The 22,157-nt window shown below is 45.8% G+C and overlaps 1 protein-coding gene and 1 pseudogene across 4 annotated transcripts; one reads left to right on the top strand and one right to left on the bottom strand.

The window, feature by feature from the left end:
- Window positions 1-1,022: 1,022 nt before the first annotated feature.
- On the bottom strand, window positions 1,023-20,594 carry GJA5 (gap junction protein alpha 5). Of its 4 annotated transcripts, none has more exons than XM_008528209.2 (3): window positions 20,285-20,423; window positions 19,641-19,787; window positions 1,023-4,198 (listed from the first exon to the last, which is right to left on the bottom strand). In XM_008528209.2, exon 3 carries the CDS (start codon window positions 4,164-4,166, stop codon window positions 3,090-3,092), a length of 1,077 nt encoding a protein of 358 aa, XP_008526431.1. In that variant the 5' UTR covers window positions 4,167-4,198; window positions 19,641-19,787; window positions 20,285-20,423; the 3' UTR covers window positions 1,023-3,089. The 4 variants fall into 4 exon arrangements, with proteins under 4 accessions (XP_008526431.1, XP_070463695.1, XP_070463696.1 ...); XM_070607594.1 differs by having other exon boundaries at window positions 19,665-19,787; XM_070607595.1 differs by lacking the exon at window positions 19,641-19,787 and adding an exon at window positions 8,054-8,181 and having other exon boundaries at window positions 20,285-20,413.
- Window positions 10,579-12,355, top strand: LOC139081524 (tigger transposable element-derived protein 1-like; annotated as a pseudogene).
- Window positions 20,595-22,157: the final 1,563 nt, after the last annotated feature.

The following is a 22,157-nucleotide window of genomic DNA, read 5'->3' as shown; positions in this document are numbered from 1 at the left end:
TGTCTTTAAAATGGGGATACCAAGACCTATTTCACAGAGCTATCCTTGAGGTTTTCTCTAAAACTTTAGCCACTCTTTAAGGCCCAGGTCAGGCCTCTCCTCTTCTATATATGTTTTTCGTATGTACTACGTCCTGGAGCCCTACAGTTCTTAGACTTGATAGTAAATGCATTCCCATATAATTTTATTCTAATTGTTTCCTCTATGTGAGTTAATTTGATCACCTTAGGTAGATCATGTGTTGGAATCATCTCTCAACAGCCAAGGTTTTCAAACACTATGCATTCAACATCATAACAAAAATAATAAAGATAATAATAACAACAATTACCATTTAATGGCAGACATTATTTCTCAGGCACTCTGCTGAACACTTTATAAACAATCTCTCATTTAATAACCCTATGAGGTAGAAAGTACTACATCCAACTCACAGATGAGGAAACCAAGGCTTAGACATTAAGTAGCCTCCTGGAGTCCAGCTGTCAATCTGCGGCTGGGATTTTAATCCTTGCATATCTGACTCTAAAACTCTTTGCATTACCGACTGACTGATATGTCGGGGGGAGGTGTCTGAGTGCTCCCATCCCCCATCAAGTCTGCTATCCTTCTCTTATAGTCACAGCATGAGAGGGACACAAAAGAGAAATCAGGGCTGGCCTGTTGGCCAAGTGGTTAAGTTCCCAGGCTCTGCTTTGGCAGCCCAGGGTTTCGCTGGTTCAGATCCTGGGCATTGACATGGCACTGCTCGTCAAGAGATGCTGAGGTGGCGTCCCACATGCCACAACTAGAGGCACTCACAACTAGAATATACAACTATGTACTGGCGGGCTTTGAGGAAAAGAAGAAAAAAAAGAAAGAGAGATTGATGTAGGGCCAAATTTTATTAAGACAAACTACACATTTACAGCTTTTTCTTTCCTGGAAGCCACATCATCAAGGACTGGTCTCACAGAATTTATAATCCAGGAACACTCGTTTCATGAAACAAACACATTTCAGAGATGGAAGGAGAGAGAGGCTTTCTTTTTTTTTCGAGAGAGAGAGAGAGAGAAAGTCAATGCCAATGCCAGACAATATAGAAAGGTGCCCCCTCCAGGGACCTGGGATGACCAGTCATTCTTTTCTAACTGGCATCCCAATCAGTTCCCTCCACCTCTCTATCTTCACCCTTCTTTCCACCCACCAATAACATCTAGGTATCAACAGAGGGGCCTAGAGATGGGCAGGTAGGGCAGAGGCTGAGCCTCCTTCTGAGCCTTCACCCTCCTCTGTTCCTACTTTTCATGCCTATCTGTTTAGGCTGATGATACTGAAAACAGTGAGGCTCAGGCTCTCTGCCAGGCATCTAGAAAGGAGGGCAGGAAGACACAATTTTCCCTAAGATTTCCTTTCCTTATTTCAGGACTCCCCTCTCCTTCACCCGGTCTATCAGCACGTGTACACACACACATATGCATTTTAGAAAGTAATCATCTCCCTATAAGTCTTGGTATTCAGTTTTGAGTATCCTTTATCTTCATCCAAAATGGCAACCACCCATTATGAGTGGACTGAATAGAGAAACCAGGCCAGTCCCTGGGGAAGGCAGGGCTTTTTTGAAGTCCCCATGTGGCAGTCTCATCAGGAGCACCATAGGAATCTCTATGCTCTTAAACAAGGGCCCTGCCAAGGGAGCTGGAGATTCCCCTACTGCTTCCATGCCCCGACTAAATCCTCCAGGGAGAGAGCGATCTGGGGAGCCTCTATAGCTGTCATGGCACCACCTCTTGGCACTCTTAAGTTGACAGTTAGCAAGGGAAATAAATAGGAGGGAAATATCCTTTTCCAGTATTTTCTCTCCTTTTTTATTTTCATCTTCACAGCAGAATTATTTTTTCCCAAGGGGAATCTTAGAAGCACAATGCCCTCTTTGTTTTAATAGGTCCAGGGAAATTCCACTGGTCTCCATGGCTGTGATCTGGTCAAGATCTGAGAGACGATGACAGTTTCTGGGGCATTCCAGTTGATAGGGTCTTTGGAGGAACACTGAGTGAACAGCCAAGGGAGAAAGAGAAGGGATGGTTTCTATCATTGGGTTGAACTGTAAAAGAGCCACAGGATGACAGGTGGTGGCAGGAATTCCAGTGGAGTCTGTGTACACAGTGACTCCCTAGAGGAGCTTGCACTTTCTTAGGCTGCTTGTACACTCTGCCAGAAGGAAAGGCTGCAACATCACCAAGGTGGGACATTTGCCAGAGGTACAGATCAAGGCACTTGTAAAGCTGAGGCTGCTGATCAAGTTCCAATGACCTCTTTTTAAGTAAGACTGGGTAGAGGGAGGGGGTAGCCAAGGGCGGCCTAAAGAAACCTCACCAGAACTCTAAAGTATGGCCCAAGGAGACAATAGATTGAACGGCACATCTAACACAAGTTCCTTCATTCATGCTCTTTATTGGCTGGGAACTTTGGGCTCTTCCTTGCAGCAGGAAGAGAGATCAGGTCAGGAAAGCCAAAAGGAGGGCCCGCCCAGTTGGATAGTGGTTAAGTTCTCATGCTCTGCTCCAGCGGCCTGGGGTTCACAGGTTCAAATCCTGGGCACAGACCTAGCACACCTCTTCAAGCCATACTGTGGCAGCATCCCATATAAAGTAGAGGAAGATTGGCACAGATGTTAGCTCAGTGACAATCTCCCTCACACACATACACGCACACACACAGAAGCCATAGAGACTTGGAGAACCCATCTGGTATTTGGCTCATGTAGAGAGAGTCATCTTGTCCCTCTGGCTATCTGTCCCAGGCCAGATTTGCCATGGTTCCCTTCTCTTCCTCTTCCTTGTCCAATGAGTAAACTGAAAGGCTTCACTGAGTACACTGGGTAGAGGATTGGGAAGGGACAGCAGCCTGGGTGGGTAGCCATGTCTCTGACTGCACTTGCTGAGCCCTGGTCATACCTTCTGGAATAAATGAGCAATGCTATTGAGATCCAGAGCCCAAAAGGAGCAGAGCAGTGATGAGAATGAGAGAGACGCGGTCAGAACGGACACGTCTTCCCTCTCTGAGCCTCCTTTGTTCCCCCTTGGTTCTGGTTCCCTCACGCTGGAGGCTCACACTGATAGGTCATCTGACCTGGCCTTGCTGCTGGCCTTGCTGAGACGAGGCTTGTCATTCTGGTAACAATGGGGGAGGCGGTGACCTGGGGAGACTCCATTGGGTACCTCAGGCTTCTGGGCATAACGGATATGAATGAAACCTTCCCCAGGAATCTGCTCCTGATCTCGCACTTGCTCTGTGGCCAGGTTGTCTATGTTCTGCTGGGAGGCCATCTTGTTACTGAAGGGATTGAAAAATTTCCCCCCAGGACCATTCTCGAGGCACTGATTGAAGTCAAGCGGTGGTGTGCATTTCTGGACTATGCCAGCAGAGGGGCCAGGAAGCTGGCACTCAGCCATGCCCTGCCGTGACCTGGCAAATCGCTGTCTGATCCTCTTCCAGCCCAGGTGGTAGAGTTCAACCAGGCTGAGGAAGAGGGACAGTCCTGCCACAGCCAGCATAAAGACAATGAAGACATTCTTCTCCGTGGGCCGGGATACATAACAGTTGACGGGGTGGGGGCAGGGACTCCTGCGGCAGACATGCAGAGTGTCCAGGAAGATCCCGTACAGGAGGTACTGGCCCACAATGAAGGCCACCTCCATGGTCGTGCGGATCAGGATGCTGCAGACATAGGTGTTGAGCAGAGTGCCCTGGAGGACAATCTTTTCATTCCCTTCCTCCCAGCAGGACAGCGCTGTCTTCTCAGCCACTGGGTACTCATAAGAGCCAGCGCCCTGCACGTGTTTGGCCCTCTCTGCCTCCCGTTGCCTCTGCTTCTCCTGCATGCGCACCCTGTGCATGGTGTGGAACAGGTACACCAAAGACGGTGTGGAGACGAAGATGACCTGCAGCACCCAATAGCGGATGTGCGAGATGGGGAAGGCTTGGTCGTAGCAGACGTTCTCGCAGCCAGGCTGCAGCGTATCGCACAGGAAATCAGCCTGCTCATCCCCCCAGGATGACTCAGCAGCCGTGACCAGCACCAGTATGCGGAATATGAAGAGGACTGTGAGCCAGACCTTGCCAATCTCTGTGGAGTGCTTGTGTACTTCCTCCAGGAACTCTGCCAGGTAGCTCCAGTCACCCATCTTGGCTCAGCAGAGGACAAACGCCAAGACTTCTGCAAATGGGGGAGGGAGAAAGAGAGAAAAAGAGAGGGATGCTTCTGCAAAAGTCTGGAAGGTCCAGTCAAGCTCTGGGATTCCACTGATCCATACCACTGTGTTCTTTAAGAAAGGGCAACTTAGAAGTCAAATTCGTGGATGGGGAACATGATGTAATCTACACAGAATTCGAAATATATTATGATGTATATCTGAAAGCTATATAATGTTATAATCCAACGTTACTGCAATTAATAAAATAAAGAAAGAAAGAAAGAAGATAAATTCACCTAAAAACTCTCTTTTTTTCCCCTCAGCAAAGATAAAAAGAAAGAAGAATCAGAGTGGTCGTGTTAGCAGGTTACAGTATGGTGGATCTGGAAATCAACTAAGCTGTGTGTTCCAGTGTGGATTCTATACTCTTACTCCCAGGGATTCTACTTCGGGAGGTCAGGGGTGGACCTCCGGAATCTGGATTTGCAACAAGCACCCTGGTGATTCTGATGCAGGCAGTCCAAGGACCAAACCTGGACAAACACAAGTGGTAGAAAGAACACAGGACTCGAGTCTGCAAATGTGACTCTGGCATTTACCCCCCTGAGTCCATTTCCTTGTCTGTAAAATGAGGACGAGAATAGCTACACCAGAGGATTTTGAGGATTAAATGAAATGAAGTATGTGATATGCTGAAAATACCACAAATGTTCCATGTGTTTGAATGGCTGTCAGGTGGAGAAAGAATTTTTTGTGGCTACAGAGGACAGAACTATGTGGAGGAAGAAAGAGTGAGGGTGGGAGTGGCCAATTTGGCCTCTCAGGAAGCATTCTCTAACAGTCAGAACCGTCTAATATGGACCGGCTATATTGGGAGGAGGACAACAAGTCCGTGTTTGGTTACTGCAGCTAAAGGTATTGCAAATGAGTACTCAGGTTCCCCCAGCTGGCAGCAGCTGGCAATGCCGATCTCCTCCACCTCAGTACAGTGCAGCCCTTTCAACTGTACAGCTTGGCTTGTCCTTCTGCATGCAGAAGGTACCCACGCACAGACCTGTTCATCCTCATACCCAGAATAAATGCCCCAGACTTTATATCACATACAAAACCTTCTCTCATCAGGCCTTCATTTCCTGCCTGTTCCCATTAGTTCCCTTTGTCCAGACAGGTCAAGTCCTGGAAAATTCCCAAATGCCCTCCTCCCACCTGCCTCCTGTATGCCCCATCTCTCCTAGCCGAATCCTATTAACCCTTCAAAACCAACCCAGTCATTGCTTTTTCTAGCCCTCCCTTCTCCCTCAAGCTGAGCCTCTTCTGCTCATGTGGTGGCCCTGGGGACACTTAGTCCTCTCCAACACTTTCCTTCTTGTTTTGTAATCCTCTGCCTGTCTATGTTCTTCCAGTGGGGGCTCCTGGAAAATAGGGACTATCTTTTCCTCTGTATCATCATCACCTAGCCCAGAGCCTGGCCCAACATGTGTATTTAGTAAATCTTGGTTGAGTGAAGGAAGGAGGGGATGGAAGGCACTGGTGTTTCCTACCCAGTGGCAAACCAATTCCCTGTTCCTTGCCTACAGCCCCTTAGCAGGGTGAAAAGGCCAAATATCACTTTCTCAGTCTCCACTGCGGTTAGTTCTGGTCAGCGAGGCGTAGGGAGAGTCTAATGTGGAGGGAATGCCCTAGAAAAGGTTTTTCTATCCCCCAGTAAATGGAGGGAGCCTCACTTGAAGTCCTTCCCACCCCCCTCCTTCCTGCCTGAGGACATGGTTGTGTGAGCCAATATGTCTGAAGCTGCCCAGAGAATCTCTGAAATGCCAGCCAGTGCCCTGAGACCTCTGAATTGACAGTTGAATCACCTACCTCCAGAATTCTTACTTGATGAGCAATAAATGTCCTTATGGCTTAAGCCTCTAACCAATTCTAATCAACAGAATGACCAAAAAAAAATAGGAGGGAATTGAACGTAAATATTCCCTTCTTAGAATCATAAAACCTCAGATTCTCATGGGACCTTAGAGGTTGTCAAGTTCCAACCTTGAGCTTCGCATCTTTGCTGCCAATGTGCCCCTGGTTCCTGTCTGAACATTCTTTATGCGTATGAGGAAGAACAGGGCAGGGGTGCCACATTTCACAGTCCAGGTTTCCCTGGCTCCTGACTTGATACCTTGACAGAGATGAGCCTCCTGGCCTTGTCTTTTCCCAGCCCAGCCGCTCCCAACCCTGAGAGTATGCAGAGTCCCTGGGAATGAGGGTGTCCTTGAGTGAGCCTTATCTCAATTCCCCTCCATATCAAAGACCCACCCAGGTCTTGAGGCCTTTCCTCTGGTTTGTGATCAGACATCCACCCTTTTCCTCAGGTGGTGAAATAAAGGACCCACTCCCTTAGCCTCCAAATGTGGAAAATTTTGGAGCGTTTGCTCAAAAGGAAAATGACTGATTAGATAAGAGTTAGAATGGTCTGTCATCTCTTCTGGGCACGTGCACAGCGTTCAGCACCTTCACAGTCAGCCATACACGTGCAGGGACCAGGATGTGGTGAGTGTCTGAGAGAAGGGAGGGAGAGATGGGGAGCAAAAAGAGGGAAAAGACAAGGGGGAGTTGGAAATGGAGAAAAAGAGATCATGTAACAGTTAAGACAAGATAGTTTTGGGCTTAGTTGAGTGGAGTTCAAACCCCTGTTTATACTTCTGAGTTTGGAGAAGTTACTGGATCTGTGTCTCAATTTCCTCATCTGCAGAATGGGGATACTATTATTCCGCTCATAGAGTGTAAGGAGAGGATTTATGAAAATTTATAAAAACAGCACAGTGCTCCACAAAGAAGAACTGAGAATAAAATTCAGCCATTACAAGCAAGGAAAGTGGTGGGGAAGGGCAAGAATAGAAGGGGAGAGAAAGAGAAAGTAGGAAGTAGAGAGAGGTGCGTTACAAAGGAGAAGAGAGAAACGGAGGAACAGGAGAGAAAGTGAGAGGGGAAACAGAAATAGAAATAAAGAGAAAGAAAGAAACAAATGTCCTATTCTTCCAGGATTTGTGGCAAGTTTTCCAAACTCTCCTCAATCCCTGAAGACTTTTCCCTTGACCTTCTGACTCTGTCACTCATTCCTTGCAAGTCCCCAAGGATGTATAAAAATAGTTCCAGGCAAAGAATGTGACACTTTGGTCTGGTCTGCCAAGAGGCCTAATTGCTGCCTCCCTCATTTGCGGTCCAAGGAATCCGGCCTGGAAGAAGTAAAGCCCAGGTACGGGAAAGGAACATCCTGGACTATCAGAAAGACAGTATTGGAAAGGATACCTCCTCAGGAGGGAACAAGAGAAACTAGCTGAGGAGGGGCGGGGGTGGAGCAGACGCCATGGGCCCTAGGGACAGCAGATAGGGTGAAAGACCTCTCATTGTGACTTCCTGGATGACTCAGGCAAGGTCAGAGAAACTTATAGTTGCTACCATCTACCAGCTGCTCAGGTTAAAAATGAAAGTTCCCTGGCTGACGTCAGTTTCCCAGCTACACTGGGGCCCTTTAGGCCCCCGGCAACCTCAGCCAAAGAAACTTTTAGATTATTCATTGAGTTTACTGGGTGTAGAGCATATAAAATGCTTTGTAGGTTGTTATCCATTTCTTAGCAGGAAGTGTGTTAGGAGGGGCAAAGGAAGCTGCCCATGCCATGAATAAATTCTATCAAATACGATGGTAACAGACCTCACTGTTTAGCTGTGATCTTCACTGGCTTCCTACCACTCATAAAGTCCACTCTCTAAGTTGCTCTTGAGACCCTCCACAGCACAGCCTCATCTTATCTTTTTCCACTGTTCCCCACACATACTCAATACTTAAGCTATACAACTCCCCTTACATGTATACATGGCCCACAATTTCTTACCTCTTTGTCTTGGCTCCTCATGCTCCCTCTGCCTACAATGTCATTCTTCTCTTTCATTCATTCATTTAGTAAGATTATTAAGTGGTTACCAGGTGCCAGGCATCTTCTGAGGCACTGAAGATACAGCACTTAAAAAGACAAACAAGGAGTCCCTGCCTTATTGAGCTTAACTGCCTTTATTTCCCTTGATTAAGGGGAGAGATCAAACACATAATTGCAATAAAGCACAGTGTGTGTTAGCATTAAGGAAGTACAGGGTGCTATGGGAACATATGGCAGGAGGTTGACTCGAGTTTAGGGGGTCGGCGAGGGCCTCATTAGATCAGAGCCCTGCAAAGAGCCCTGGGTAATTGAATTCTACAGTTCTTTGCAACTGATACAAGTTCTGAAATCCCCAAGGCAAAAAGAGATGGCCCCTAAAACCTGGACAGGAACAACCCAACTCTGAAGGTTCTTCACTCCAAAACCTTCAGCATCCTCTTTCAGTGTGTCATACGCTTGGACAAAGCAAAAGTTTTGGAGGAGTCACAGGGAACTTATTTGGTAATAACAACATGGCGCTTGGATAAGAGGGAAAGGGCCAAAGGAAGGCTTTTGTGTAGAATCAGCATGAATCATTTTATTCCTTTGCTTTATGTATTATATGGCTAGAAATAAAATTAAGGTATCTATGTTCCCGACCCAGTGCTTCTCCTTGTGTTGGCATTATTGCCTCCCTACACAGTTTTCAAAGACAACCAATTTAGAACAACCCACATGAACATACACGTATAGCCAGGACCTCTTCCTCTGGCCTCACAGCTCTAGGTAGAAAAGGAGAAGTCTTCTCAAATTGATATCAGCCCTCCTTAATGTGTCCTGCGCTCTGCTGAAGACTCCAAATTACCATCCAGCATGTAGGATACATTCCTGCGCTTGGTTATATGCTGCCTTATACTTGTTCTCCAAAAGCTTCTTGTCTATCAGCCAACCCACAACTCAACCCACATTGAGTCCCTACTATGTGCGTAGAACTCTTCTGGGTACTGAAAATAATACCTAAGAGGTTCCAGGCCTGGCACATATTAGGTACTCAGTGATATCTGGTGAATTCATTAAATCAGGCATGATTCCTGCTCTCAAGGATTTAACAGCTTTTTCCTTCAAATGGGTAGTAGACTTCTCAAAGTCAAAAGGCTTCTTCTACTTTGTATACTTACTGCATTAGATTCTCTCATTAGGTATATAATAAATGCTTTCTTTTTTTTTTTTTTTTTTTAAAGATTTTATTTTTTCCTTTTTCTCCCCAAAGCCCCCCGGTACATAGTTGTGTATTCTTCGTTGTGGGTTCTTCTAGTTGTGGCATGTGGGACGCTGCCTCAGCGTGGTCTGATGAGCAGTGCCATGTCCGCGCCCAGGATTCGAACTAACGACACACTGGGCCGCCTGCAGCGGAGCGCACGAACATAACCACTCGGCCACGGGGCCAGCCCCAATAAATGCTTTCTTAATGATTGAAAAAAATGGTCTACAAGTAAGATTGCAAAGTGATCCTAGGGAGGCTCAAATCTTCCTTCGTAAGTCCAGCAATAAAAAATGAAACCTCACATAGTGCAAAGTGTGCTTTTCTTACATTCTCTTGTTGACTCCGAGAGCATGGGACCATATTTGTTTTGTTCAAGAATGAAGCCCTTCAGGACATATAGACACTCAATTTTTATTGTCGAGTGGATGAATACTCATAACTACCTTGTGTGTTGATGGTTACTGCCTCTGTTTGCAGAAGGGGAAACATGTAGAGAAGATAAGAGACTTGTTCAAAGAAACAGGGCTTCACTCCAGAGTTTCTGATCAAGTCTGGCGCACACCAAAAAGTTTCCGTATATCTTCTCTCCAAGGATGGAGCCCAGCAATTCATATGTCTCCCCCTTTGGGTCTTCAAAATCTCCTGTTCACCATGGGACAGTGAGTGATTTGAGACACAACACTGCCATTTAGTGATAAGGCCTGTGGGGTCAGCTTTTACGCAATCAAGCAAATGCTTATGACACTCCCTTGATGTGACCAGCACTGGGTGGAGTGCTGAGGGGATTATGGAAAAGTATAATTCAGTTCAGTTTCACAGACATTTATAGGCATACCTCATTATTGCACTTTGCTTTATTGCACTTCTCCGATGTTTTTTACAAATTGAAGGTTTGTAACAACCCTGGTTTGAGCAAGCGTATCAACGCCATTTTTCCAACAGTGTTTGCTCACTTCATTTCTCTTGACCCACTTTGATAATTCTCACAATATTTCAGACTTTTCCATGATTACTATATTTGTTGTGGTGATCTGTGATCAGTGATCTTTGAGGTTACTATTGTAATTGTTTCAGGGCACCACAAACCGCACCCATTTAAGATGGCAAACTTAATTGATAAACGTGTATGTGTTCTGACTGCTCCACTGACGAGCCATTCCCCTCTCTCTCTCTCCCTCCTCAGGTCTCCCTGTTCCCTGAGACACAACAGTATTGAAATTAGGCCAATTAATAGCTCTAAATGGCCTTTATGTGTTCAAGTGAAAGGAAGAGTCACGCGTCTCTCAATTTAAATCAAAAGCTAGAAATGATTAAGCTTAGTGAGGAAGGCATGTTGAAAGCTGAGACAGGCTGAAAGCTAGGCCTCTTGCACCAGTTAGCTAAGTTGTAAATGCAAAAGAAAAGTTCTTGAAGGAGATTAATAGTGCTACTCCAGTGAACACACGAATGATAAGAAAGTGAACCAGCCTTATTGCTGACATGGAGAAAGTTTTAGTGGTCTGGATAGAAGATCAAACCAGCCCCAACATTCCCTTCAGCCAAAGCCTAATCCAGAGCAAGGCCCTAACTCTCTTCAATTCTGTGAAGGCTGAGAGAGGGGAGGAAGAGGCAGAAGTGAAGTTGGAAGCTGGCAGAGGTTGGTTCATGAGGTTTAGGGAAAGAAGCCATCTCCTTAACATAAAAGTGCAGGGTGAAGCAGCAAGTGCTCATATAGAAGCTGCAGCAAGTTATCTAGAGATCTAGCTAAGATAATTAATGAAGGCAGCAACACTAAACAACAGATTTTCAGTGTAGACAAAACAGCCTTATATTGGAAGAAGATGCCATCTAGGACTTTCATAGCTAGAGAGGAGAAGTCAATGCTTGTCTTCAAAGCTTCACAGGACAGACTGACCCTTGTAAGGGGCTAATGCAGCTGGTGACTTTAAGTTGAAGCCAATGCTCACTTACCATTCTGAAAATCCAAGGGTCCTTAAAAATTATGCTAAATCTACTCTATCTGTGCTCTACGAATGCAACAACAAAGCCTGGATGACAGCACATCTGCTTAAAAAATGGTTAACTAAATATTTTAATCCCACTGTTGAGACCTACTACTCAGAAAAAGATTCTTTTCAAAATATTACTGCTCATTAATAATGCACCTGGTCACCCAAGAGCTCCGGTGGATATGCATAATCAGATTAATGTTGTTTTAATGCCTGCTAACACAACCTCCGTTCTGCGGCCCATGGATCAAGGAGTCATTTCAACTTTCAAGTCTTATTATTTAAGAAATACATTTTGTATGGCTCTAGCTGCCATAAATAGTGATTCTTTTGATGGATCTGGGCAAAGTAAATTGAAAACCTTCTGGAAAGGATTCACTATTCCAGATGCCATTAAGAACATTCATGATTTGTGGGAAGAGGTTGAAATACTAATAGGAGTTTGGAAGAAGTTAGTTCCAACCCTCCTGGATGACTTTGAGGAGTTCAAGACTTCAGTGGAGGAAGTAACTGCAGATGTGGTAGAAATAGCAAGAGAACTAGAATTAGAAGTGGAACATGAAGATGTGACTGAATTGCTGCAATCTGATGATAAAACTTTGATGGATAAGGAGTTGCTGCTTACAAATGAGCAAAGAAAGTGGTTTCTTGAGATGGAATTTACTTCTGATGAAGATGCCATGAAGATCGTTGAAATGACAACAAAAGATTTAGAATATTACATAAACCTAGTGGATAAAACAGTGGTAGGGTTTGAGAGGAATGACTCCAATTTTGAAAGAAGTTCTACTGTAGGTAAAATGTTATCCAACAGCATTGCATGCTACAGAGAAGTTGTTCATGAAAAGAAGAGTCATTTGATGCAGCAAACTTCATTGTTGTCTTATTGTCTTATCCTTCAAGAAATTGCCACAGTTACCCCAACCTTTAGCAACCGCCACCCTGATCAGTCAGGAGCCATCATCATCAAGGCAGGATCCTCTGCCAGCAAAAAGATTATGACTTGCAGAAGGTTCAGATGGTGGTTAGCGTTTTTTAGCAAAAAATAAAGTATTTTGTAATTAAAGTATATACTTTATTTTTAGACATAATGCTATTACACACTTAATATGCCACAGTATAGTGTAAACATAAATTTTATATGCACTGGGAAACAAAAAAATTTGCGTGACTCGCTTTATTGTGATATTTGCTTTATTGGGGTGATCTAGAACCAAACCCACAGTATCTCTTAGGTACGACTGTACTGAGTGTCTGCTTATGTGCTAGAAGTTAGAGACCTAAAGATCAATGAGACTCTATATTGAAGGAATTCATCGTCTGGTGGGGGATGCGAACACAACCGAATATGGTGAATACTAGAAGAGAAGTACCTGCAGATGCTATGCAGATGCACAAAAGAATACTGAACCCAGCCAGGGGTAGGGGTGAGGGGTGGGTAGAAAAGACTTCCCAAAAGAAGCCACCCTTGAATAGGAGTTAGCTGTAGGTGATGTTTGTAGAGGTGAGGAGTTGGGGGAGAGGGGAGGTGTGAAAGAGATGGAATTCCAGTCAAAGGCAATTACATAGGCAAATCCACCAAGTGAGGATCAGTGGGTTTCAGAGGAGAGTGAGCGGAACAGGGAGAGAGAGTCTGCAGAGTAGGCAGGGGCAGATTATGGAGGGCTTTGGAGGCCATGCCTAGGAGTTTGGAGTAGTTCTCAAGCTATATAATGGACCATGTTCAGTACATGACTTGCTCCTGTGGGCAGACCCTAATCTGACACAGTCCCCACATGGGGTGGGGGATATGAGGCACTGCACAATTGGTAATCACCCTGCTCATGGCAGTCCTTCAGTAATGGCTGCAGCATAAACTAGGTAGGCTGCGGGTGACAGGTGCTGCCCAGCACACTGCTGAAGCTGCTCCCTCGTCCTTCCTGCTCAAGAAGGCATACTGCAAGTGAGCAAGAAGCTGCCATAGGCATGCCTTGAAAATTTTCTTCCTTCTGTTGATTCTAGTTCTGTCCTCTGGAGCCACACATAGCAGCCCTTCTAGTAGAGGATTTGACAACAATTTCTGTGTCCCCCCAAGGCAGCAGGTGTGCCTTGGGCTGAACTGTAAAGCCATTGGAGTTTCACACACATAATGAGAATTATTTGATCTACTGTATATTGCAGGACTGTGTATTGTCTTTCTAACACAGCCTGAGCTCCTTGAAGACAAGCCCCATATCCGTTCATCATCATATCCTCCCCCTGAAGTCCTCCTACCCTACCTTCCCCCCTAGTGTGTAATATTGTGCCTTGCATCTGGTAGGTTGATTACATACTTTTTAAAAACAACAACGATGGATGAATGACAGCATTCAGGTCACTCAAAACACCAAATGCCCATAGAGGGGTCTCCCTGGGAGGCTGGCCTAGGGGTACCTGCTCAATGACTATGGTGACCAGAACACCAGGGAGACAGAAGCCACTAAGCCTTCCTTCTGCTCATGAGAGAGAAACAGTCACCATGGACTATTCCTTCTCTGCCTCTTCCCCACAGATCACTGGGGAGCTCACTCAGATTTGTCAAAATTAGATTATAAGACCACTCCACAGAGTCTGAGTCTAATTCTGGACAATGACACATGTTTCTGGACAGTATCTAACAGATCTCTGGTTCTCAAAAAAGGTCATTATTTATAGTAATAATAACAATCCCCTGGGTCCATGCTATAATTCTACACGCCATACAGTGGAATGTGGCACAGGGCAGGGTTGACTTGCTTCCCAATTAAGACAATTCTGTTGTAAAAGAACCCAAAGGGCCTCACTTAAAGGATGCCTTAGGCATAGTATCATGTCAGTGCAGCTCGGCTCAGAAGTGTTTACTGAGCTCCTATGCTCTGCCAGCCATCAGAGTTGGCTTTATAAAGTGAAGTGCAAGTATAACCATAATCTCAGAACTCTTTAGACCTTATTCATTAAAGTACATTTTTCTGATTTTCCCTCAGCCCAATAGATTCTCCTTAAAATGGATAAATAGGGAAGATTACATGAGAAAGTGGTCTTGATTCTCAGCTACCTCAGAAATCTTCATCATCCTTGGAGATTCTCGGCTCCGTTTTCTAGTTTACCAGAGTTACACAAAAAAAGAATTTGAATCTAGGTGATAATAACAAAATAAGCTAACACTTATTGAGACTTTTCTATGTGCCAGACATTCTGCAAGTTTCTTGATACATATTTTCTCATTTGATTCTCACAACAACCTGAGGAAGTAGGGCTATCCTGTCTCCTCTCTACAGGGCTCAGAGAGGGGGACGAGCAAGACCACATGGCTGGTAAGCAGTGGAGTTGGCATCAAACCCAGCTCTTGTCTTGTCGGGACAGCGATGCCCCTGCCTTGATGACTAGACTAGATGCTATCTAAATCACCTAAAGTTCCCTTCTTTGGAAATCCTTACCAGTCAAAGGCAGGCCACTTGTACATAAGATGACTGATGCAGGGATGTTTGAGATAATTGTTAGGCTAGGGAGTTGATTTGTAAGTGGTTGGGGGTGATTCTCACATTTAAATTTACTTTCTTCTCATTTAGGATTGGGATAGCTACCTCAGCCTCAGGGGAGGTACATGCTGTAGCTACAGATACGGCGTTGGCCAGTATAGGCACCTTTCTTGGAATTAGAAGTCCATGGGGACCGCACTCAGAATTAGAAATCCCTGGGGGCTGGCACCCCCGAACCTTGATCACCATAGAGCGGGCAGGGAGATCAAGATGAGAGAGAAGGAGAAAGAGACAGATGGGGGAGATAAAGTATCACTTTAGTTTTCCTCTTACTCCAGCCAATGGCAGATAATTAGCTCCTCTTTCAATTTAATTATTTTATTCCGGCAAGGACAGAGTGGTCCACTCAGAGACACCCTGCTGCAGACAGTTGTTTTAAAGCCAAGGAGGTGGAAGGGAGCAGGCAGTGGAGAAAGAGAATTATGCTAGGATAAGTAATTCTCTTCTTAAAATGTTGGAAGAAGAAATATTTACAAGGAGTGGACAGGAGGGAGTGGCAAATCAAGATATTCAATTACAATGAAATACTGGGTGGTTTTTATTAATTACCCCAAAGAGTTGATTAAAACCTATGCAGTTATTAGTGAGAATTATATTCATGAAATGCTTATATTTCTTTTTTATTTCCACCATCACATCAGATACAGTAGAGCTGAAAGGAATCTAGAGGTCCATCAAACTCAACCCCTCATTTTTATACGAGATGACTAGGGTGCAGGGAAGTGAGGTAATAGTGATAACAGATACCACTAAGTTGAGTGTTTCCCGTTTTACAACTATACCTTCTAATCCTACATTAACCCTGCTAGGAAAGTAGTAGTATCCCATTTTACAGCTGAGAAAGCTGAGGTTCCGAGGGTAAGAAACTTGTACAAAGTCACACAAGTAGCAAACGCTGGATAAGGGATTTGAACCTGGTCTGCCTGACTCCAAAGCCTGCTTTCTCTCTGTTTCTCTAAAAGGAAGAGAAAAATCAAAGAGGCCCCAGAACTGACAGCTGGTGACTAACCTGTAACCAGAACTCCAGTCTCTTAATTCCCCGAAGCAAAGCTTTTCCCACTTTTCCTTTCAGCCTCTGGCTTATTGGCTGACCATCCCTTGCATATGTTGTTCCTAGAATTAGTGATTATATCAAGGCCCTCAACCCACAGTGCTCGGGATTCCCAGACTCTTCAGCGTCTGCCACCATTTGGCCAGAATTCACATATGGAAAGTTATTTCCTTTTTTAGCCAGTAAGTGCTCTTGGCTGCAGCAGCGTCTACTGCCGGGTTCTCAGCGGGCCAAACGGCAGGCTCTGGGGTTCCACTGATGTTAAATCATAACAAGAGCCACGGAAACAGAATAGTTAGGTGGTGGGACTCACGGCTCATAAGGAATAATGGGATTCAAACCCTTCCTCCATCACTCTCTAGTTGTGTGACCGTGGGCAAGTCATTTAACTTCTCAGTTTCCTCCTCATGTGAACAAAAGGAAAGTTTACTCATGAGGATTAAACAATAGGTGTATGTGGAAATGCCTAGAACAGTATCTGGCACTTAGTAGACACTCAATAAAGTCAGTTCCTTATTTTCTTTTCTGACATTTCCAGTAACAGCTCCTCTCAAACATGATCTAACTAGCCAACTTGATGCAGAATTTGACAGTGCAGCAGGCTGGTTAGAGTGACACTGCAAGGATCTCCCCATGGCACTGAGTGGGGAAGGATGACTATCAGAGGTGGGGATAACATGAGCAATGAAACAGATGTTAATTTAACTGTAAATTAGTTCTTTCACTAGGCATGAAGACCCTCGGAGGCAGGGGTGGAGAGGAAGGGAGGTGCAGGGCCCCACTCAGATCAGGCCCCTCTCATTCTTGTGATTGGTCCAGGCTGTCTCTGAACTTTTCTTTAACTCAAGCTTTTGGGCCATGAGATGGACTCCATACGAGCCCATATTATAAAATATGTGCTTTGCGTAATTCCTTCCTTCTGAGGTGCTGCAGCACTTTTGAATGATCACCAATCTGAAGGCCTGTCCACCGGGTAGGTTTGAAGCTGGCTCAGTTCTATTTGGAAGAGAAATAGGAGATTGACTACACTGTGATCTGAGAAGAAAGGGCATCCTGACTCCTAACCACATCTGCCCTCTCCTGAGGTTCTGAACACAAAGATGCCAGGTTAGATTAAGATTCTAGAAGGCTCTGTGAACTGGAGCCTCACAAGAGAGGCTCTTTCTGGTTCCAGCTGTTTCTTTGTGACTCTAGACAGGACATTCCTCCTTCCTGAACCTCAGTTTGCTCATGTGTAAAACAAAGTGGTTGAGCTGGATGGTTACTAAGTCCTTTCTAGCTCTAAGTTAGAACATCCAGGGAGTTTGTGACTTGCCCAGTTATGATAGATGGCAAGTTAGTAACAAAGCCAAGAGGCAAATCCAGATTTTCTGACTCCCAACTTAGAGGTCAGCAATTGTAGTCCCAGAAGAAATCTCTGGTCATAAAGACCAAGCAGTCTTCTCAGAATTATATGTCATGGTGAGCCTTCACTGTGGAAAGGCCTTTGCATCAAATGAGATGCAATTCAAAGAGACTTGGGCTGAGCGCTAGGTGACCTAAATCCTACCCTATTATTCTATTGTTCATTGAGCACCTAGAGTGTGATAGCCATTTTAAATACATTATTTCATTTAATTCTCATAAAACCTTACAAGGAAAGTATTTATTAGCTGGATTGGCAGATGAAGAAACTGAACATCAGAGGCATTAAATAATTTTCCCAAGGTCACACAGCTAAAATTCTAACCCAAATGTGACGCCAAATGCCCAGGCTCTTCCTCCTGCCCTACCCCTTGGTTAGATAAACTCTAAGACCCCTCTGTGCTTTTGCAATACCTCGGATTCTGAGACCTCCTGACTCTCTTTCCTTATAAAGGTGAGCAGATTGTTGAAGGGTGAAGTTTAACTTGCCCATGATTTGCTAATATGTCAGAAACAATTGATTTACAAAGTGGCATTAAGCTGTCATTTGCCGGGAGCCAGCAGCTTCTGACTATGGAAAGGAAGTCAGCTTCTCTTCTAGGAGACCTGAAGCTTTCCTGGAAAAATGGGCCTCTCTCCCCTTTCGTCAGCTCAATCCTTGAGCCTGAGGTGGGGCGAGTTCCCACAGAGAGCTCTGGAATCCCTGGTGGGTGAAATCTTCCCTGGGACGGAGGGTAGAGCCTGGGCCTTGGGTGTTCCTGGCCTGGAGGAATGCAGGTCCTAGAGTTCCTGTCCTGATTGATCCACACAGATAGGCTCCCTGTGATGCTTTAATTGGCTGGGCCCAGAGGTGGGATCAGCCAGTATCCAAGAGGCCAGGGGGCACTGTGGTAGCCCTGCTGGCTGCTAGAGCCTAGAACATTCCACTGCATATGCCCCTCACCAGCCAGAGGAGATGATGAGGAGCAGGTGGGCGAGTGGGTGTCACTGACAGAAAATAGGGTTGTAGAGATGCTTAAATGGAAGAAGCAGGGAGGCTTGGGGAGAAACAGAGGCTCGGAAAACACAGCCAAGAATAGAAGTCAGGAGAGCCCTAGATGTGAGTGAGCAGAGCAGGATGTTCTCCCAACTGAATTGCCCCTGACTCAGGATGTCGTCTTCAACAAGTCACTTCCTTGTTCTCCTTATTTGTCAAAGAAAAGATTGATGGCAGTCTAAGAGACCTCTTCCACTTCTAATGGCCTAGGACTTTAGTCCAGGACCAGGAGGGGGCACAGGAGTGAGCAGCTAGGAGACAAGATCGATAACCAGTTTCAAGGGCCCGGCAAGAACATCTCTGGGGTTCTGAGGCAGTGGCAGAACAGGGTAGCATGCTCACGTTACTGCCATGGTTCTAGAAACTTCACGTGTCTGGTGAGGGGATGTGCAGAGGGTGCCAGGTTGGAAGCCGGGTAACACACCTCCCGGTATTCTCTGCTTTGTGTGCTGTGGCCACCGGGACTGCTCCTTGGCAGCTGCTGAGTGAAGAAAAGGCTAAGAGGGACAGCCAGGGGAGCAGGCTCCGAACAGCTCTGCCGCCCTGGGGAACCTGGCCGAAAGGTAGGAAGTTCAGAGCTGACCCCAGAGAGCAGTGAGTCAGGGTCTGGGCTGGGCTGTGACTGTAGGGGCAGTGGGTGGGAGAGACAGAGGCCACTTGGCCCACTGATGTGAAAGTCAGGCTGGGACGCCTCTAAATACCAGCTTGTCTTCCGAGCCATGAGCCCACCCCACCAGGCAAATGGAGGTGCCTGCACTGCCTTTGATCTCGTCTCTGTTCAGTTTTGCTGGATATCTCCCAGGTCTCCTGGCTTCTGTCCAGTGCTTCTCGCACTGCCCTTCCTTCTCTCAGGCCATTCGGACCCGGAGTACCAGAGCATTTTTCAGGAAACAGCCCAGTGAGATGCTGAGGAGTAAGAACCAGGAGTCCCTCCATTAAGCTGGGATACAAGGAGCGGGAACAAAAGTACAGTAAGGATGTAAAATCCTCACTTCAAGCTTCCCTTTTTCAGTGGTTTGAGGCACCTTTGAGCCTAAGGAATCATAGCCTTGTACAATGTTACTGCTGAATGGAACCAGAAGGATCCTTCTACTTCAAACACCTTGTTTTAGAGATGAGGGAACTGAGGCCCGGAAGGGGGAAGTGTCCAGCCCAAGGACACACAGCCACTCAGTGGGCCAGAACCCAGGTCTCTCAGCCCCTGAGTCCAGGGTCTTTTACCACATTCTCAGAAGAGATGTCAAGGAGCTGACAGAAACCTTTCTGCCCTGTGGCCCTCTCCCTCACCCTGCACGCAGGAGGAAAGGAGACCTTCAGTGGGTGTCTCTCCCCGCCGGCTTCCTCTCTGGGTCTCACCAGCCTCTTTCCTCCGACAGTGAGTGGCAGGCCGGATTGCTCACAACGCACAGCAGGGACATGATACTCTGCAGGAAACTAAGCAGGGAATATTTTTAAACCATCTAACATGCCTTAGGGGGAAAAAAATTAAAACACTCCCCTAGATGCTGTGGAAAGCATTTCAAAAAAGATTCCAAGCCTAGAAGAAACATCGTAAAACAGGGACGGTTTGTGTTTTTAAAGGGCCAATTCCATCTTAACAAAAGTCCTTGGTAATAGATTGGTGACCCGCTTGCAAGGTGCCCCTGGGGCACCACAACTCCACAAGAGGTAGATTAACTCCAAGGGCCTCCACTCACATTCCTACAGCTCCTTACAAATCAAGTAAGTGATTTATCTGCTGCTTCAGAAACCGTCCTCCTTAATATACCCAAACCTCACCATCAAAGGGAATGGTGAGAAAGGTAGAGAATAAACTCACAGGTACAGAGAAAGAACTTTGCTCTTATCCAGCCTGGAATTCAAGGCTCTCTCTTCTGGCTACTTCCCACCAACTGGTAGTTTTATCTCGTAAAATGCAAGTCTACTCTTACCTTCTCCTCTTCCTCCTCTCTGGAATTTCCATTGGCTTCTTAGCTCTCTGGCCGCCTCTTCTCTGACTGCCCACTGTTTCTTGCTCTTGAGCCTGTCAGTTGCTCCTCTTCCACCCTCTATTTAATCCGTATCTGTCGCCCTCCCTCCTCCCACTTCCTACTCTCTCTCTCCACCCCCTTCCCCCTCTGGATCCCTCCCTCTCCTCTCTCTTTTGTGCTCTTAGAATCTTTGCTCCTCATTTAAAAAGTTTTCTTCCCTCTACCTCCTTGCAGCCTCTTCTCACTGTGTTCTCAGGAGACAGAGCCCTCCTCCTCCCCCGCTGCCCTCCCACTGTCATTGTCACCACAGTCCTTGCCACAAGCCCTCTCCCTTGGGCTGGTGGTGCACCGCCTTCCTAGCTCTTTGCCTGCCCAGCCCTCGGCTGAGCCTCCTGAGGCTCCTCAAGCCACAGCTTCCCTGAGCATCAGCAGGAAAATGGGCACAACTCAAGAGATCCCTCCTCCCATCCTTTTCCTGTCATCAGAAAAAAAGGTGCTCATTCATGGAACAGATCTTTGGGGACCTCTAGTGTGCCCACATCAGTGAGCTGAGCACCAGCTAGCACAGGAAACATGGTCTCACAAATTGCAGCACCAGCACACAGACTAGACACCAGGACTAACCCAAAAGCTCCAGAGGACTGGGAGAGGGCATCTCCACTGCCAGGATTGTCCTTTCCCTCCTCCTCCTCTAACTAGAAGAGAGCGCCTTCTGTGTGCCAGCCACTCTGCTAAGGGCAAGACGGATATAGACGTAGATGTGGATATAGACTTAGATACAGATAAATAGAGATAGATCCATATACATTTTATTTTTATTTCACTTAATGATTAGAATTTCTACTTCTCCAAGGTAGACATTCCTACATTTCACGTTTGAAGAAACTGAGGTTCAGAGAAATCAAGTAACATGATCATGGTGACCCACTTGGCAAGTTTACAGTCAGGATTAGAAGTTTTAGCTGATGCCAAAATTCACCTCTTTGCTCTTTCCACAAAAGCATACAAGTCTCCCAGCTGGAATTGAATCAATGGAAGTAAGGTTATCTCCTCACTTGAAGGAAATTCAGAAACTGTGAGGCAGTGTCTCCCCTCCAACTCCCCTCATTTTCAACTCCTTTCCTCAGCTCCTCAACTTAAGCACTCAGCCATGAACCCAGTTGGAATGTGATAAATATTGATGGCAGAGGTTACTTTGAGGGGATGGAAACCAGACAAACCAATGACTAAGAGCCCACAGATTATGACAGCTAGAAGAAAACCCCAAAGATCATCTGGAACAGCCAGGGAAACTGAGGCTCAGAGAATCAGGGCCACTTGTCAATGTCACAGATAGTAAAGTAGTGGCAGAGGCAGGACCAAAACTCAGATCCCTTCCTTTGCTCCACATTATCACCTTCACATATAGCACCATTCACAAACATTCCAACATTTTGCAAAAAATTGTTTCTTTAGTGGGCAATATTTTTCATGGGTATATAAGCTTAGGATCAGCAAGAGAGGAAAGAACATGGGGCCAAATTTCCTGTGTCCAGGGGAGCAGCAGCCCTGTTGAAAACAAACCCAGGATTCTTGATTCTTAAGCCAAAGTTTCCCCCTTTCTCCTATGTAGCATCAGAGCAGATTCTGGGGCCAGCCTGCCCAGGTTTGAACCCTGGCTCTACAGCTTACTGGCTATGTGTCATTGGCCAAGTTGACTTCACCTCTATACATCTCAGTTTCCTCAACTGTAAATTGGGGATAATAATAACTACCTCCTAGGATTATCATAAAGACTAATGAGTATGGATAAAGCGCTTAGAATAATGTCTGGTATGGAGTAAATGCTATGGAT

Source organism: Equus przewalskii, unplaced genomic scaffold (assembly GCF_037783145.1).
Source record: "Equus przewalskii isolate Varuska unplaced genomic scaffold, EquPr2 ChrUn-12, whole genome shotgun sequence".
NCBI lineage: Eukaryota > Metazoa > Chordata > Mammalia > Perissodactyla > Equidae > Equus > Equus przewalskii.
Note: the sequence above shows the minus strand (reverse complement) of the source record. Positions and strands in the feature narration are given on the sequence as shown.

What these genes read in the sequence shown, in the direction of transcription:
- GJA5 (XM_008528208.2), bottom strand. Translation starts at nt 4,166, where the DNA reads ATGGGTGACTGGAGCTACCTGGCAGAGTTCCTGGAGGAAGTACACAAG.